This window comes from Rhinoderma darwinii, chromosome 2 (assembly GCF_050947455.1).
Source record: "Rhinoderma darwinii isolate aRhiDar2 chromosome 2, aRhiDar2.hap1, whole genome shotgun sequence".
Lineage (NCBI taxonomy): Eukaryota > Metazoa > Chordata > Amphibia > Anura > Rhinodermatidae > Rhinoderma > Rhinoderma darwinii.
In genome coordinates this window covers 445,202,724-445,219,049 of record NC_134688.1, presented here as the reverse complement: position 1 = coordinate 445,219,049, position 16,326 = coordinate 445,202,724, and the positions used below count along the sequence as shown (strand labels likewise).

At 40.6% G+C, this 16,326-nt stretch overlaps 1 protein-coding gene across 14 annotated transcripts in view; it reads left to right on the top strand.

Moving 5' to 3' along the window:
* Positions 1–4,630: 4,630 nt before the first annotated feature.
* Positions 4,631–16,326, top strand: part of ROBO2 (roundabout guidance receptor 2) — a 962,581-nt gene continuing 950,885 nt past the window's right edge. For 10 of the 14 annotated variants that reach the window (XM_075854490.1, XM_075854486.1, XM_075854481.1 and 7 more), the window contains exon 1: positions 4,632–5,312. In XM_075854490.1, coding sequence (XP_075710605.1) covers positions 5,192–5,312 — 121 coding nt within the window. In that variant the 5' untranslated portion in view covers positions 4,632–5,191. Of the gene's footprint in view, positions 5,313–16,326 lie in introns of all 14 variants that reach the window. The other 4 variants (XM_075854478.1, XM_075854491.1, XM_075854487.1 and 1 more) reach the window with 1 other exon arrangement.

Here is a 16,326-nt window from a genome sequence, read left to right as displayed (position 1 = left end):
CATTCTCGTTGCCTCAGGGGTCTCCCTCGCCTCTTCAGCCCTTACCTCTCTCTCATGCCCGCAGCCAGGGTTCCACCATCCTCCCTTCCAGCCCCCATGCTCTGGACTCTGCTCGCAATCTGGGTGCTGTCGGTTGATTTCAGCTTAAGTCATGACGACTCCTCATCTGTACCGGATTGTGAGGATAGAACGGCAACTCCTTTGAACATTTGTCAGATGGTCTAAACGCTGCCCACTAGGGCCGATATGACTTCCTTTGCCAAACAGATTGTGGAAGAAAGTAAATTGGAGTTTTCCCAGTTTCGTGTTGAACTTTCCTCACTTTCTGCGAGAGTGGATACTCTTGCTCATGACCGTGTCACTGACAATGCAACACTTGCCACTATGCAGTCCACTCTGCAGAATCATTCTTCTCAATTATTTACCCTGCAATAACACCTGGACGACATTAAGAATCGTAATCGGAGGAACAACATACGTATTCGGGGACTGCCTGAATCTATTCCTGCATCCGATCTTTTCTCCACATTGTCCACTATCTTCAACAACTTATTGGGTAGTCCACCGAATACCCATATTGAAATTGGCCGTGCTCATAATGCCCTCCGTCCTCTGAGCCTTGATGACCAGCGGCTCAGAGATGTAATTTGCCGGATACATTTCTACGCCATTAAAGACGCTATTCTGCAAAAAAACAGACAACAACCCACCATTTTTCATCAAGGGACGCAGATACGTATACTACCAGATCTGTCTCGGCATACTCTGGCACAAAGAGCAGCTCTCAAACCCCTTTTGAGGTTCATCGGAATGGAGGCATCCTCTATAGATGGTGCTTCCCCTTTGCCTTAATAGTCAGACGCAAGGGTCGTACCCATACGCTGAGATCTCCCAATGACTTGCCTGATTTTCTCCTGGATCGAGGCCTTCCTCACGTCTCCCTCCAAGAGTGGCCCTAGTTGTTGTCTTCTGCGGGCAGTGGACTCCAAATGGGATGCCCTTCTTCTTTATACCCGGATTCTATAGGAGGTCGGCCCTCGAGGGGTCCCGGAAGACGCGACCGGGAACCTGCACAGCCAGAGGAAACTGCCCGTTCAGCTTGAGGTCTTGCGCGGCTTTCAGCCCTGTTTGTCTGCTCCAGGATTTAGTTTGCCTTACGTGACTCTTCAAGTTCCTGGGAGCCCTCTTTTGTTCTTGCTTATTGTGAGATGTCCGGTTTGTTTTTTGGCTTAGATATTGTATTCAGTGCTGCTACCATTTACCATTTGCCTTCCCCTCTATCTTCAATATGTCTCTAATAATAGCTGTTTCTTCTTATTCTTTTTTGTTATTATATGCTGGAGAGAGCGGGTCGCTCTCATGCGTAGCTGCCACCTACCCCCTGTAGGTACTGGACCATTCCAGGGTGCAGTCGTCGCTTTTTGGTCCTTCACATTTTTGTGTTTAGCTCCTGCGGCAGTCTCTACGTTGCAGCCTTTTTTGTTGTTTTTGTTTTTCTTATATGCTGCGTTTTCTTTCCCTAGACCGTTCCCCCCTCGTCTCTTCCTCTTCCTTCTGGTGATCCTGGACTCCTACCTCTCCTGTTCTTTCCGGAACGTTTAAGAGTGCGGTTCTGCATACGTCCATGGCTGACCTCACTGTAGCCTCCTTCAATGTGAAGGGGTTGAATACGCCTGAGAAGAGAGCACAAATCCTGGACCACTTTCATAAGCGTAAGGTACATATTGCATGTTTCCAGGAAACACACTTTAAGGAGGGTCACTCCCCTACTATTAGACACAAATTTTACACGCACTGGTATTTTAGTAACAATTCCCATTCCAGATCCTGTGGAGTTGCCATAGCTCTTCATAAATCCCTCACTCATCAATTCGTCAATATTGTCACTGATACTGACACTAGATATATCATCCTGGTTTTAAACATTGGTGGGCGTGAGTTCACTGTGATCAATGCCTACGCCCCTAATAATGGTCAGGTCCCTTTCCTTCTTCATCTCATATACACTGCCCTCCCAGTTGTCCGGGGGACTGTGGTGTTATGCGGAGACTTTAATTTTACCTTGGACCCGACTCTAGATAATTCTACTGGTCGCTCCAGTGTCGCCTATGGTGCTAACAGACGGGTGCAACGCGCACTTTCACAGCTTAAACTATGTGATGTTTGGTGCCTTCAACAGCCCTCTGATAAAGACTATAGCTTTTACTCTAATCCGCATGGCACCTACAGTTGCTTAGACTATATCCTCCTCCAACATCATGCACTCCCCTGGGCTGTTTCCACATCCATAGGCAATATATTATGGTCGGATCATGCCCTGGGGTTTTGTACCTTACACCGTCCTTTTCTCACTAAACGTCCCGGGTCCTGGAGACTTAACGAGTCCCTGCTCCTTGATGGGGTCTGTGGTGCAGAGCTGTTGCTAATGGTTGAGCACTTCAAGTCCGATCACGCCAGTGATACTACTTCTCTTATGGTGCGGTGGGAGGCTCTCAAATGTGTGCTCCGCGGTGTCCTCAATAAACATGGAGCACACCTTAAGAGAGAACGGGCCCACTCCCTGAAACTTGCTCTCCAAAAAATCAGCTCCCTCAAACTGGCTCACAAATGTGCGCTTTCTCTTCCTCTGTTACGGGAGTTACAGAGTGCCCGCTAAGAGACCAGACGTCTGTTAGACTCGGCCCAACAGCGTGCCCTCCAAATTTGTAGGAGTACGTTTTATGAATTTGGTAACAAAAGCGGACGCATGTTATCCAGGGCATTAAAGGCTCAGTTGGCCCAATCCCATATACCAAATATTAAATCCCCTTCTGGTCATGTGGTCCACGCGACCCCCGAGATTGGGGATTGCTTTCATACCTTTTACTCTGATCTATATAACCTTCGACCCTCTGCTGGCTCTTCCTCCCCGGACCGAGCCTTTCTCCCCTCTCCTTTCACGTCTTTATCTAGTGCGATGGCTAATGAGATGGATGCTGATTTTACCTTGCCGGAGATCCTTGCAGTTATTAAGAATCTTCCGGGGGGGAGTTTGGATATACTGCCAAATTTTATAAAACATTGACAGACTGTTTGGCGCCACTTCTTCTCCGGCTTTTCTGACAGCAGCAACCAACAACTTTGTTAATATTATGGAGACATAGTTGCCGCTGCCATGACACATGTAAGGCCGGTGCCTTAGCCAGAGTCAAGGTGAGAAGAAAATGGTTCAATCCTCAATTGCATCCTGGCCCTGGATGAAGTTCGGATATATTGGCTGTTTTAATGGAGCAGTGACTAGAAATAACACATTTGGCCATTCAAATACATACTTTTCTAGCCTCAAGAATGATATCTTAGATAGTGTTCAGCCCTACAATAGTGCAAAGTGGCATCATCTTAATAAATTGGAACCTATCCACTGACAGCATTGAAAACCTCAAACAAAGTTAATAAATCTTGGATAGTGGAAGGATACCAGCCACCTCAACCAAATTTTCTACCACCAAAACCTCTATTACCTCCATCAACAACTCCAACACATCTACCAAATGCTGCTATTACTTAACTTTCTGCAAGTCCTACTGTCCTGTGTCCAACAATATGACCAACCACGTGTTGATTCTGAAGTTGTGAAATTCAAAAATGTAGCCTCAAAAGTCAGCACTGTGGGGCACATTTAAAAGAGCACTACTGCATCCACTGTTTCAGGCTTAATGGGGCATACCAGCTATGCTGATTACAGTTTTACCTATTTTTTTTTAGTAAATACAAAGACTGATTTTCAATTTTCTACCTACGTCAAACTTAATTAAATCAAAACAAGCAAAATTAACCCACCTGCAAACGATCACACGGTTACAATAAACTCAGTGCAAATGTCAAGATAAAAAAGTGCACTCCAACTAATGGGAAGTAGCATCATGTCAGTTTTTCTGTTCAATACCCTGTGATGAGTTAATGGAAGACACAGCTGCATAATTCATGCTATACATTAAATTCTACGTTTAATAAAGCCAAGCTTAATATGAGCTAATCATAAAACATAAGTCTGCTAATATTGTAAGTTGTGATCAAACATGTTCGGCATTGATTCTATTGGTACTAGTAATAGATTAGCCGGGCATTAAACATTCACAACCACTCATTAAACTGCAGGCACGTGCATCAAGTGCTGCCAAGTATTATACACCATTCACAAACGTGCCCACGTGACGTGCTTGATCCAACCATTCTTAGTCCCACTTTAACCCTTTTAAACCTTCCTCGTCTAGAAACAGTTAAAACTCCCAACGCCGGCAATTTCATTCTGAGCCTTGACATAAAAAATCTAAAATCTGAAGCGGAAATCTGCCTAGAACATTACTGCTGCGGATGACGCCTATCTGGTCTCTTTTCATGCAATATAAAACAGAACAAGCTTGTACTTTTCTTCAGATTGATAAATATTTCAAAAGGTGGCATAAATAATTACTGCGTGAGAGATACATAAAATCTATTTTTATATCCCCCAAATAATCCGAAGATCTAATACAATGTCGTTTTATTATAAGAGACCTGAACATTTGGAAGCTACTCTATAATAAACATCCTCCTCCACATAATAGAAAGGCAATAACACCCTCTGTTCAGACCTTAGCATTGCAGCTTGGACTGAGCCGGTCTCACAAGGGGTTCATAGTGATTTTATAAACCCTGCACTTTCCACCCAAGTGGCAATGACACCAGCTTTTACTGAAGCCCTATTACTCTTAAAAGAGCAATTTAGTTGCATGCACGGCTATTAGGCTCAGGCAGCCAGGCTTTGAGCTGTCAGTGCAACTGCCTCTCATCTGTTTTGACCAAGCCTAGCATATTTTCTCTCTCATTCCTGCTGGACACAGTCATTACAGTTTTTATATTTGTCAATCAATCTCTCAGTGAAAACAAAGGGATATATCCTGAATATAAGCAAAGTGACGAGGAGAGATGTGCATTTTGCTGGCGTGAACTAGCAGCAGTGCTCGCTGCCTGCTCTGTGTGTTGATGAAACAGGAGCAGTGAGCAATGTGCTTTACCTCAGGGTACATGTTTGAGATATTGCTTCTACATCCAGCCATGGCAAACCAACTCTGATTCTTCAGTGATTAATGACTTCTCTCCGATCGGGAAAAAAAGGGGCAATGTGGAGTACAAGGAGATGTTAGGAATGGTGTGAAATGAACATCTGGACATGTTATCTTCAGTGAAACGCAGGACCATCACCCCTGAACTTATCTTCATCCTGATACTGGTTTTCCATGGTGGGACTTTAAGTAAGGTTAGCAGGACCAAAGGCAAGAACTGGAAAGGGGGTAAGTTAGAAAAGTTTACTACAAATACCAACTTACTGCTGATGTTATGGACTTGGGATGGCATTTTTTTAGGGTTCTGTAGAGTTTGGCATTCTTGGTACATCCCTCAATATCTACTGAACCTTGTGTGGTTGTGTTAGGTGTCACTTGGGCTTATCTGTAAGTGTCATGTTTGTTGACTTGAAAGTTTTATTAAAAGGACGCATGGAATTTCAGCAGATCTGGGACCGGTTAGACATTAATTTACATTGTTGGGTCTAATATGCTTTTTAATGTTAGCAAATATCGTCCAGGCATGAATTAGGACATAGGCTTGATCAGATATCTGTGTATTGTCATTTAGAAGCTGTGAATTCAGAATGCCAAGAGCAAGATTAATATTCCAGCACTGATCTGATTATAGAGGTAAATTAGATTGACCTTATTAAAAGAATTGCACATAGAGAATGAGATGGCTAATGCTTTGTAATATTAACATCACAGTCAGCTTAACTTTTGTTTAAATGGAAAATAGCTGTATGCATAGAGTTACTGGGGAAAGTCAAATATTGGAGTCTTGCCTGAGTCTTACCCTGGCTTGCTGCTTGTACTCAACCACTGTGACTAAATGGTTAAATAACTCATGTCTATGGATTCTTCTATGCCTCAAAGGGTTATACTCATTTTAAAGCAGAACCCTGCCTGTGTGATTCCTTTATAATATTTCTGAGGGTAATGCAAGACATTTCGTCAGTAAGGATTTTTCTAATCACTGTTGTTATCATGGTGCTGTTCTTTTCCCCTACCGCTCAATGTAGTGATATAAGGTTAACAAGAAGCATCAACATTAAAAAAAGAAGTTTAAATAATTTATAGCAACATCCCAGCAGCAGCGGCAGTCGCTCAGACCCCTCCTTTCTGGGTTTCCTTTGTTGCATTAGGGCGCTGCAAATCTTTTACCTACAGTACTTCAATGGAGAACTTCCAAGAGCCACTTAGCCTGTGCTGCTAGGGCAAGGGGTTAATAAGAACAATAAAATCTTAGAGCTGAGAATTGCTTGATAGGCTGGAAAGTTGGCGTTTTACGATAGTTCATAAACAAATGGATATATTATGTGTGAAACTGTGTTAGGTCAATGCCACATATACAAGGTCTTTTGTAAGAAAGGCTATAAGTAAATGTTTACTGTGTATACTCATATACAGACTGTGTACTTATGGATGAAAAAGCCATTTATGAGACTAGCCCGTAATTCTTACAATGTTGAAGAAAATACATCTTTTCTAGAAATTGTTTTTTTTTTGTGAGAGCTTCTTTTAAGTATGAGGGTTCCCAGACAGAATGTTCCAAAAGCTTAACCATTGAAACATCTTGAAAAGGCTCTCACATCAGCTGATACATCCCTCTGCTTGAAAAGGCTCTCACATTCAAAACATTTGCAAACCTTAAAAGGTTTTTGCAGAAATGTTGCAAAATCGAAAAAAAAAAGGCTGTAAACCAAAATATTGCTAAAGCTTGAAAAAGGCTCTGACACAAGATGAAACATCTTGGAAAAGGCTCTCAACTGAGGAAGCTTAAAAAAGAGCTGAAATAGCTGGAAAAAGACTCTGACCATGAGCTAAAGTGTTTCAATAGCTTAAAAAAGGTTTTCATATCAGTGAAAAAATTGAGAGCTTCAAAAAGGCTCTTGTGGAAATCAAAACATTGTATAAACCAAAACATTTGGAAGACTTGAAAAAGCTCCAACATTGGATGAAACTTTGTAATAACTGGTTCATAAAGTTTTGAAAAAAATCTCTTGCATTGAAATGTATCACCATTTTTTCTTTTGGATCTTACAGAATGCATTTAGTCAGGATGCTACAGGAACTTGCAACAATGATTTGACAAATGTTAAGCAAATAGTATGGGCTCTGTTTTGCTAACCGTATCAAAGTTACTATGATACATAGGAAAAGCGTTATCTACCTATAAATCAACAACTGACAAATAATTACTTTCTATGGCTGCATTCTCATGACTATAGGCAACCTTAATGGGGCAAAATATCTTTACATTAAGTTATGGATGAAATACAGTAGCACGTGTAGTAGTTTATCTTTGCAGTATAGTTTGCATTACAACCCAAGTGAAGACCCAAACTGCAGTGGATGCAGTGTTTTAGAGAATGCAAAATAAACTCTGCCCCTACCCCTGTGGCTGTAGTCACCCAGATCAGCACTTGAGAACTGATTTCTAATACAGATTAAACTACAACAGGTAGACAAGACATGTACTCTGTTATTGCATCAATATTTATATACCACTTTATATCCCCTTATTTGACTCTTCAGATGATGTTACTCATCAATGACAATCTTAGGACTAAAGTATTATGAATTCATGGTCTTTTAAGACTGAACATAAAGAGGTGTCTGAGATTAGGAAAAGGGTCTGCTTTCTTTCAAGAAGGAGCACTATTCTCATCCATAGTATTGCAGCTCAGCTCCATTCAAGTGTATAGGGCTGAGCTGCAGACGCAGCCGATGGACAAGAGTGGGGCTCTTTTTTAACAAAATAAAAACTTTTTTTTCTAATCTCAGACAAGCATTTAATACATGTTCTCATTCATTTTTACTATTTGTACATACAGTTGATATAAATATTCTACACACCCCTGTTAAAATGCCAGGTTTTTGTCATGTCAAAAAATCAGTCCAAGATGAATCAGAACTTTTTCCACCTTTAATGTGACCCATAATCTGTACAATTCCAAAAACAAACTGAAATTTACAGGGGAAAAATAAAAATAACAAAACTACACCCTCTTATAATTGGGGATGTGGTTGTGTTCAGAATTAGCCAATCACATATAAACTCATGTTAAATAATCAGTACACAGCTGCCATTATTTAAAGTGATTCTTAGTAACCTCATATAAAGTTCAGCTGTTCTATTAGGATTTTCCTGACATTTTCTTTGTTGCATGTGACAGCAAAATCCATGGTCCGTACACAGCTTACAACACATCAAATGGATCAGATTGTTGAAAGGCATCAGTCAGGAGCAGGGTACCAAAGAATTTCCAAGGCATTAGATATACCATGGAACACAGTGAAGACAGTAATCAAGAAGTGGATTAAATTTGGCACAAAAGTGACATTAACAAGAACTGGACTTCCCTCAAAACTTGATGAAAAGACAAGATGAAAATTGGTCCGGGAGGCTACCAAGATGCCTACAGCAACATTAAAGGTGCTGCAGGACTTTCTGTCAGGTACTGGTTGTGTAGTGCATGTGACAACAATCTCCCGTATTCTTCATATGTCTGGGCTGTGGGGTAGGGTGGCAAATCAGAAGCCTTTTCTAACAAAGAAAAACATCCAAGCCCGGCAATGTTTTCCAAAGACCTACATCAAGTCTGCCAAAAGCAAGTGGGAAATGTGTTATGGTCTAATGAGACCAAGGTTGAACTTTTTGGCCATAATTCCAAAAGGTATATTTGGCGCAAAGCCAACACTGCACATCATCAAAAGAAAACCATACCCACAGTGAAGCATGGTGGAGGCAGCATTATGGAGCATGCCGGAGGCAGCATTATGCTCCGGGGCTGTTTTTCTGTTGCTGGAACTGGGACTTTAGTCAAGGTGAAGGGAATTATGAACAGTTCCAAATATCAGTCAATATTGGCACAAAACCTGCAGCCTCTGCTAAAAAGCTGAAGATGAAGAGGAATTTCACCTTTCAGTACGAAAACTACCCAAAACATAACTCCAAAACAACAAAAGAATGGCTTCACCAGAAGAAGATCAAAGTTTTGGAATGGATCAGCTAGAGCCAAGACCTGAATCCCATTGAAAATCTGTGGGGTGACCTGAAGAGGGCTGTACACAGGAGATGACCTCACAATCTGACAGATTTGGAGTGCTTTTGCAAGGAAGAGTGGGAACAGTTGCCGAGTCAAGATGTGCCATGCTGAATGACTTCTACCCAAAAAGACTGAATGCTGTCATGAAGTCAAAGGGTGATTCAACAAAGTATTAGTTTATGAGTGTGCATATTTATGCAACCACATTATTTTTGTTCTTTATTTAAATTTTTTGACCCTAAAAGATTTCAGTTTGTTTTTCAATACAATTGTACAGATTACAGGTGACATTAAAGGTGGAAAAAAATTCTGAAATGATTCATCTTGGACTGATTTTGTAACATGACAAAAACCTGGCATTTTAACAGGGGTGTGTAGACTTTTTATATCCACTGTACATACATAAATCACAGAAGTTGTATTAAGGCCCCATGCACACGACCGTAAAAACGCCCATAATTAAGGGCCCATAGACTTCTATTGGCCACGGGTACCTTCCCGTTTGCGTACGGGAAGGTGCCCGGGCCGTTGAAAAATATAGAACATTCAGTCGACACACAGTCGACTGCACTATTGGTTCCCGTCAAGAACAACGGAACCCTGTCACAACAGGGACAAATGGAAACCATTCGAAACGTTTCTGTCACCATTGAGATCAATAGTGAGGGAAACGGAAACTAAGGTTTCAGTTTGCCTTTCCATTGAGGGGTTAACCCGACGGAAACCTCAGACAGAACCCCTCAACGGAAGGACAACGCCAATGTGATCTTAGTCTAAGATTTAAAGGAAATCTGTTAACTGTTTTGACAACACTCAAATGTTAACACCACTAAATAGGTTAAGGGGGGGTGGGGTGGATAAGTTTAAACATATCCATGTTACCGATTATACTGCTAGCATTTCAGAGAAAATAAAGTTTTAATCACTCACGCGTCGTATGCACAGGGCGTTCCTTTACCAGGGAAGTGTTCTAAGTCTTCGGATGTAAACACTCCCCGTCCTTCACCTCTGCTCTTGATTGACGTCTCCATCAGTCTCTTGGATAGAATGATATGTGACGCAGGAGATCGATAGGGAAGTCAAACAATTTCCTGTAAAATTTTCCACTTTTCTCATCACTCGCCAAATTTGAAAACTGACAAAAAAAGTGTGCATGGTCTCCATTGAGACATAGTTTAGTCCAAATAAACAAAGTGAAAATGGTACAAATTTTTGTGCAAATTAATGCCTGTTGACAGCAGGCGTACATTTGTTTCTGACTGTCGGAGAGTTTAAAATGCACCAAATTTATTAAAAGGCATGCGCCTTTTAATAAATGTGGCGCAAATCACTCCAACTATCTCTTTTACTCAGACTGGTGTAAAAAATGCAAGTCTTAGTAAATGTGGGCCATTGTGTTTATGCGATCATGGATTTTTCAGTCCAACATTACCCCTATTTGTATCTAGATGTTTCTGTATATTTAACTATTTAATAAAACTATATTATACAGAAGAGAAGTCCTAACTCGATCACCTTTCGAGCATCTTTTATTATTGCTATTTCCTCTTCCACAATAGGTTCATGAGGATGAAAAGATCAAGGTGTCTGTCGCCATATGGGAACAGTTTAGACAGAAATACAGCTTTAATCTCATACGAGTGGTGAAAAGGTCTTGTTCTATTCCAGTTGTATTAGACTGATATCAAAAGGGCTCAGCAATATATTGTGACTCTCTTAATATAAGATGGCTTCCATTATCTTTATTGTATATAGACTACAGCTACCACAATCCTCTCATTGCCCCGGGCTGAGTAAGGTATATTAAAGGTTTATGAGAGTTCAATGTCTGCTAGACCTGTGTGTGCTAAACTAGGGCTGAACAGCCACTTCTGCCTTGCCAAGTTTGATGCAAGTATTTGGGGAAATTTGAGCCAATTTATGCAGTTTGAGAGGAAATGTTGCTATTGACATCTATTAAATGTGACTGAATAGAAGTTTTGGATCTCACAAAAGTATTAAAGAAGTAAAATGCAACTTTTGAGGGAAACAAAAGGGCCTGTTCTCTACCATATCACTATGTAACGTTTCTATTTAGTGCGCTGTGTATGCCAAAGACATACTGGATGCAGTATAGAAAACTTATCCGAACACAAGTGGGATAATCAAGTCTATCCACTGCAGTTATATACCCGGCTTCATCTTGTATCTGCTGTGGTTAACCTGACATCTGACCTTTACCTAGATGTTGCATTACTATTAGTTCAATGCTTGTTTAGTTTTTAGAACATTTATCCTTAGAAATATGTTCTGCTGTTTATATAGGGACTTACTGGTACTGGTAGACATAATCGTGACATAGGCAAAAACGTAACCTTTACTTATCGAAATAATTTTGTGAAGTACAAAATACAAAAAAAATAAAATACCCACATCCCCTGCCCCTTACAGGAGAGATAGTGGGTACCAGCACAAGACTATTCTATGGAGATAGGTTTATATCCTATGGCATGATCTCTTGAAAGAGAACTGGTCACGTTTTAATGAAATAAACATAGAGACAGATTTATATATTGTACATTTCCCTATTATACAAGAATATGTTCACCAAGTTTAGCTTATACTTACAGATCCTAATGTTACCCATGCAATGAGTGAAGGAAGGAGTATTGGGTACTTTGAATACAGACTTACAGTATATAGACTTATGTCAACTTTTTACCTGTTGAAATCTATTGATCATTGTGTGTTTTTTAGGGCAGATACTCGGTGGATCATGTAAATATAACGGTACATCCCCTCCCCTGCTACAGTCACATCAGGGATCTCGCAATGGTTACAGTAAAATAGTGGTTTATTGTAACAGTTGTTTTTGTGGAAAATATTGTAAAAAGTAAAAAGTCATTCATAGTTGGAATTTTTTTCTATTTTAGGAGTCGCCCACAACATTTTCTCCCTTAAAGAAACATTGAGGCAGTCACAGTAACCTGTGATTTTAACATAATTGTCTCTCAACCAAAAATCGGTAAAGAGCCCTAGCCTAAAGTGTAAAAATGGTGACAATTGTAACAATATACTACTGTGGCTGTATGATTTAGGATTTTGCTGTATTGTACTATATATATATATAGTTTATTCCAGTCCTTTTATTGTTCAATGGAGAACATACCAGTCATTTAATTTCCGCCCTCCCGTTTCCTCCTTGCATTGTACTACCAGCTTCCCTCATTGAATTTGGTTGTTGCTTCTTCAGCAATTACCTTGATTCCCTTACCAGCTCTTCAATTAAGTGATTAAGGATTAATCTTTAGTATACCACACAGGACCTGGATGGGTCTTCACCATTGCCCTTTCCATATTAACTTTGCAAAGAACTAATTATCAATTTTATGGGTTGACCTGTGAGCACAACATTTATACTACTGAGGCTAAATACTAATGACTTGGCAATACGTCTTTGAGTCCCCATGGGAATATACAGTGGTGTATACATATAATTACACATTCCGCAATAACAGGAGGCGCAGTGATTAAATACTGTTCAATGTATGCTGGTAATCATACCAGCACTTGTATAACATTAGTGCATCTTTACCATCCCCCTCTCCTTTGCTGATATCTGCATAAGTGTCCAGATACAAATTTTTTATTATACGAAAAAAACTAATAATAATTCTGTTGCATAAATAGGAAACAATGTAATAGATATTACTATGGACGTATCAACACATATGGCAACCAGATGAGCATACGGTAATAATCAAAATGTAATTGGTCTCTATGGACAATGTACAATACGTACATATAGCATCCTGTCATGTAAATTATGAATGGCATCAAGTGTGACATATTTATTAGGTTTTGCAACAAGCTGGATAACAGAAAGCTGAAAGGATTTGATGTTTTGAATACTTAACTATTAGAAACCGGTAGTAACGGATCGTGGTTAAATTTAGTTATTCCTCTAACTAGAGTTTTTGGGTGTTATCTGCCTTTTAGTAGACGTTCTGCTGTGGAGGGCTTTTGGCAGCAATAGGGGGGCTAGAAGTGCTGTAGCTTCCCTGCACTGGAACTGCCAAATTAAATATATAGTTCATTAGTTACATTAGGGATATTAGTTGTTTGTCGGGGGCCTCTGCAGTGTAACCCACCCACACACCGTCACAATAGCCTATTTACAGAAAACACGCAATCTAAATAGGGTCTGACAAAATCAGAAAAACCCTTCAATCAGTAGTCCCAGCCGTAGTCCCAGATTAAACATTTACTACCGATCCACAGGATAGGTGACAAGTGTCTAATCTCTGGGCTCCCACCACTGCTAGCCCCACGATCACTACAATGGGTGCCAAAAGCCCCCTGTTTCTCCTCACTTCACGACAGCAATGAGGGGAACTTTGAATGGAGCGATGGATGAGCATGCATGATGCCGCCCCATTTAAAACCTATGGGACTGACGGTCTTAGTGGAAACAGACGAGCACTGTACTTGACAGAGATACATAAGTACAACGCTCGCCTGTTTCTACCAGTACCATAGACTTTGAATAAGGAAATAACACCCATGTTCACCTGCTGCCTCATTTAGGCTCCTACTCACTAAGGAGGGGGCAGTGAGGAAACATGGGGGGCTTGAGACCTCCGTTCTATATGTCAGTGGAGGTCCCAAAGTGGATAGTGACAAATGTTAATTCTGGGAAAACCCCTTTAAGGGTGTGTTCACATAGGGCATTTTTACATAGTTTTTGGAAAAATAAAATACTGCAAAAACACCTCCTGTAAACTTACCCTTGAAGATATATTACTGTTTAAGCAAATAAAGGCTATTTGTAAAATGAAAAGTTATACTATTTTCCAGTTTTCAATATTTCGGCTTGAAGTAATTCTATAGGAACCTTCATTGTTTACTACCAGTGGATAAAAATAAAAAAATCTGTCCTGGTCATGTGACGAACACAGGTGTAGGACTCGTTACAGTTACAATACAGTTATCAAGGCTCTGTCATGTAAGGACTCGATCCTTTCTTGTAACATGTCTTGTGAGGAGGTGCCGCTGATTTAGGCCCCATGCACACGACCGTGATTACGGCATGGCGGGCCACGGACAGTGATCCGCATTTGCGAGCTGTGCTCGCATTATAAAGGATGGGAGTATGGTCCGTAAAATAAAAAAAATAGGACATGTCCTATTTTTTACGGATGCTTTCTACGGCCCGGACACTATACGGGAAGGTGTCCGTGGGCCATAGAAATTAATGGAATTGTATTTTGATCCGCAATTACGGTCCATAATTGCGGACCAAAATTACGGTCGTGCTCATGGTGCCTTAGATCCTTACGTAGTTCTGCAGCTGCGCCATATGCATGTAACAATGTCATTTCATACTAAAGTTTTTACTGCTATGAATTTTTGCTATTATTAGTAAATGACCCATAGTGTAAACAGGGCTTTATACATCTATATATATACACTAACATTCAAAGGTTTGGGGTCACCCAGACAATTTTGTGTTTTTCATGAAAACTCACACTTATATTTATCAAATGAGTTGCAAAATGACTGGAAAATATAGTCAAGACATTGACAAGGTTAGAAATAATGATTTTTATTTGAAATAATAATTTTCTCCTTCAAACTTTGCTTTGGTCTTGGAATGCTCCATTTGCAGCAATTCCAGCATTGCAGACCTTTGGCATTCTAGCTGTTAATTTGCTGAGGTAATCGGGAGAAATTTCACCCCATGCTTCCAGAAGCCCCTCCCACAAGTTGGATTGGCTTGATGGGCACTTCTTGCGTACCATACGGTCAAGCTGCTCCAACAACAGCTCTATGGGGTTGAGATCTGGTGACTGCGCTGGCCACTCCATTACAGATAGAATACCAGCTGCCTGCTTCTTCCCTAAATAGTTCTTGCATAATTTGGAGGTGTGCTTTGGGTCATTGTCCTGTTGTAGGATGAAATTGGCTCCAATCAAGCGCTGTCCACAGGGTATGGCATGGCGTTGCAAAATGGAGTGATAGCCTTCCTTATTCAAAATCCCTTTTACCTTATACAAATCTCCCATTTTACCAGCACCAAAGCAACCCCAGACCATCACATTACCTCCACCATGCTTGACAGATGGCGTCAGGCACTCTTCCAGCATCTTTTCAGTTGTTCTGCGTCTCACAAATCTTCTTCTGTGTGATCCAAACACCTTAAACTTCGATTCGTCTGTCCATAACGCTTTTTTCCAATCTTCCTCTGTCCAATGTCTGTGTGCTTTTGCCCATATTAATATTTTCCTTTTATTAGCCAGTCTTAGATATGGCTTTTTCTTTGCCACTCTATCCTGAAGGCAAGCATCCCGAAGTCACCTCTTCACTGTAGACGTTGACACTGGCGTTTTGCGGGTACTATTTAATGAAGCTGCCAGTTGAGGACCTGTGAGGCGTCTATTTCTCAAACTAGAGACTCTAATGTACTTGTCTTGTTGCTCAGTTGTGCAGCGGGGCCTCCCACTTCTCTTTCTACTCTGGTTAGAGCCTGTGTGTGCTGTCCTCTGAAGGGAGTAGTACACACCGTTTAGGGAATCTTCAGTTTCTTGGCAATTTCTCGCATAGAATAGCCTTAAATTCTAAGAACAAGAATAGACTGTCGAGTTTCACATGAAAGCTCTATTTTTCTAGCCATTTTGAGAGTTTAATCGAACCCACAAATGTAATGGTCCAGATTCTCAACTAGCTCAAAGGAAGGTCAGTTTTGTAGCTCCTCTAAACAGCAAAACTGTTTACAGCGGTGCTAACATAATTGCACAAGGGTTTTCAAGTGTTTTCTAATCATCCATTAGCCTTCTAACACAGTTAGCAAACACAATGTACCATTAGAACACTGGAGTGATGGTTGCTGAAAATGGGCCTCTATACACCTATGTAGATATTGCATTAAAAACCAGACATTTGCAGCTAGAATAGTCATTTAGCACATTAACAATGTATAGAGTGTATTTCTGATTAATTTAATGTTATCTTCATTGAAAAAAACTGTGCTTTTCTTTCAAAAATAAGGACATTTCTAAGTGACCCTAAACTTTTGAACGGTAATGTATATATATAAATATTCAAATGAAACAGCACTCGGGTAGTAAAGTGGTGGGTGCAACGCAGCTCGAGCTTAATCCACAGCTTAAGATACCATAAAAGATTGCAGCACTCCAGCGTTCCCGGGC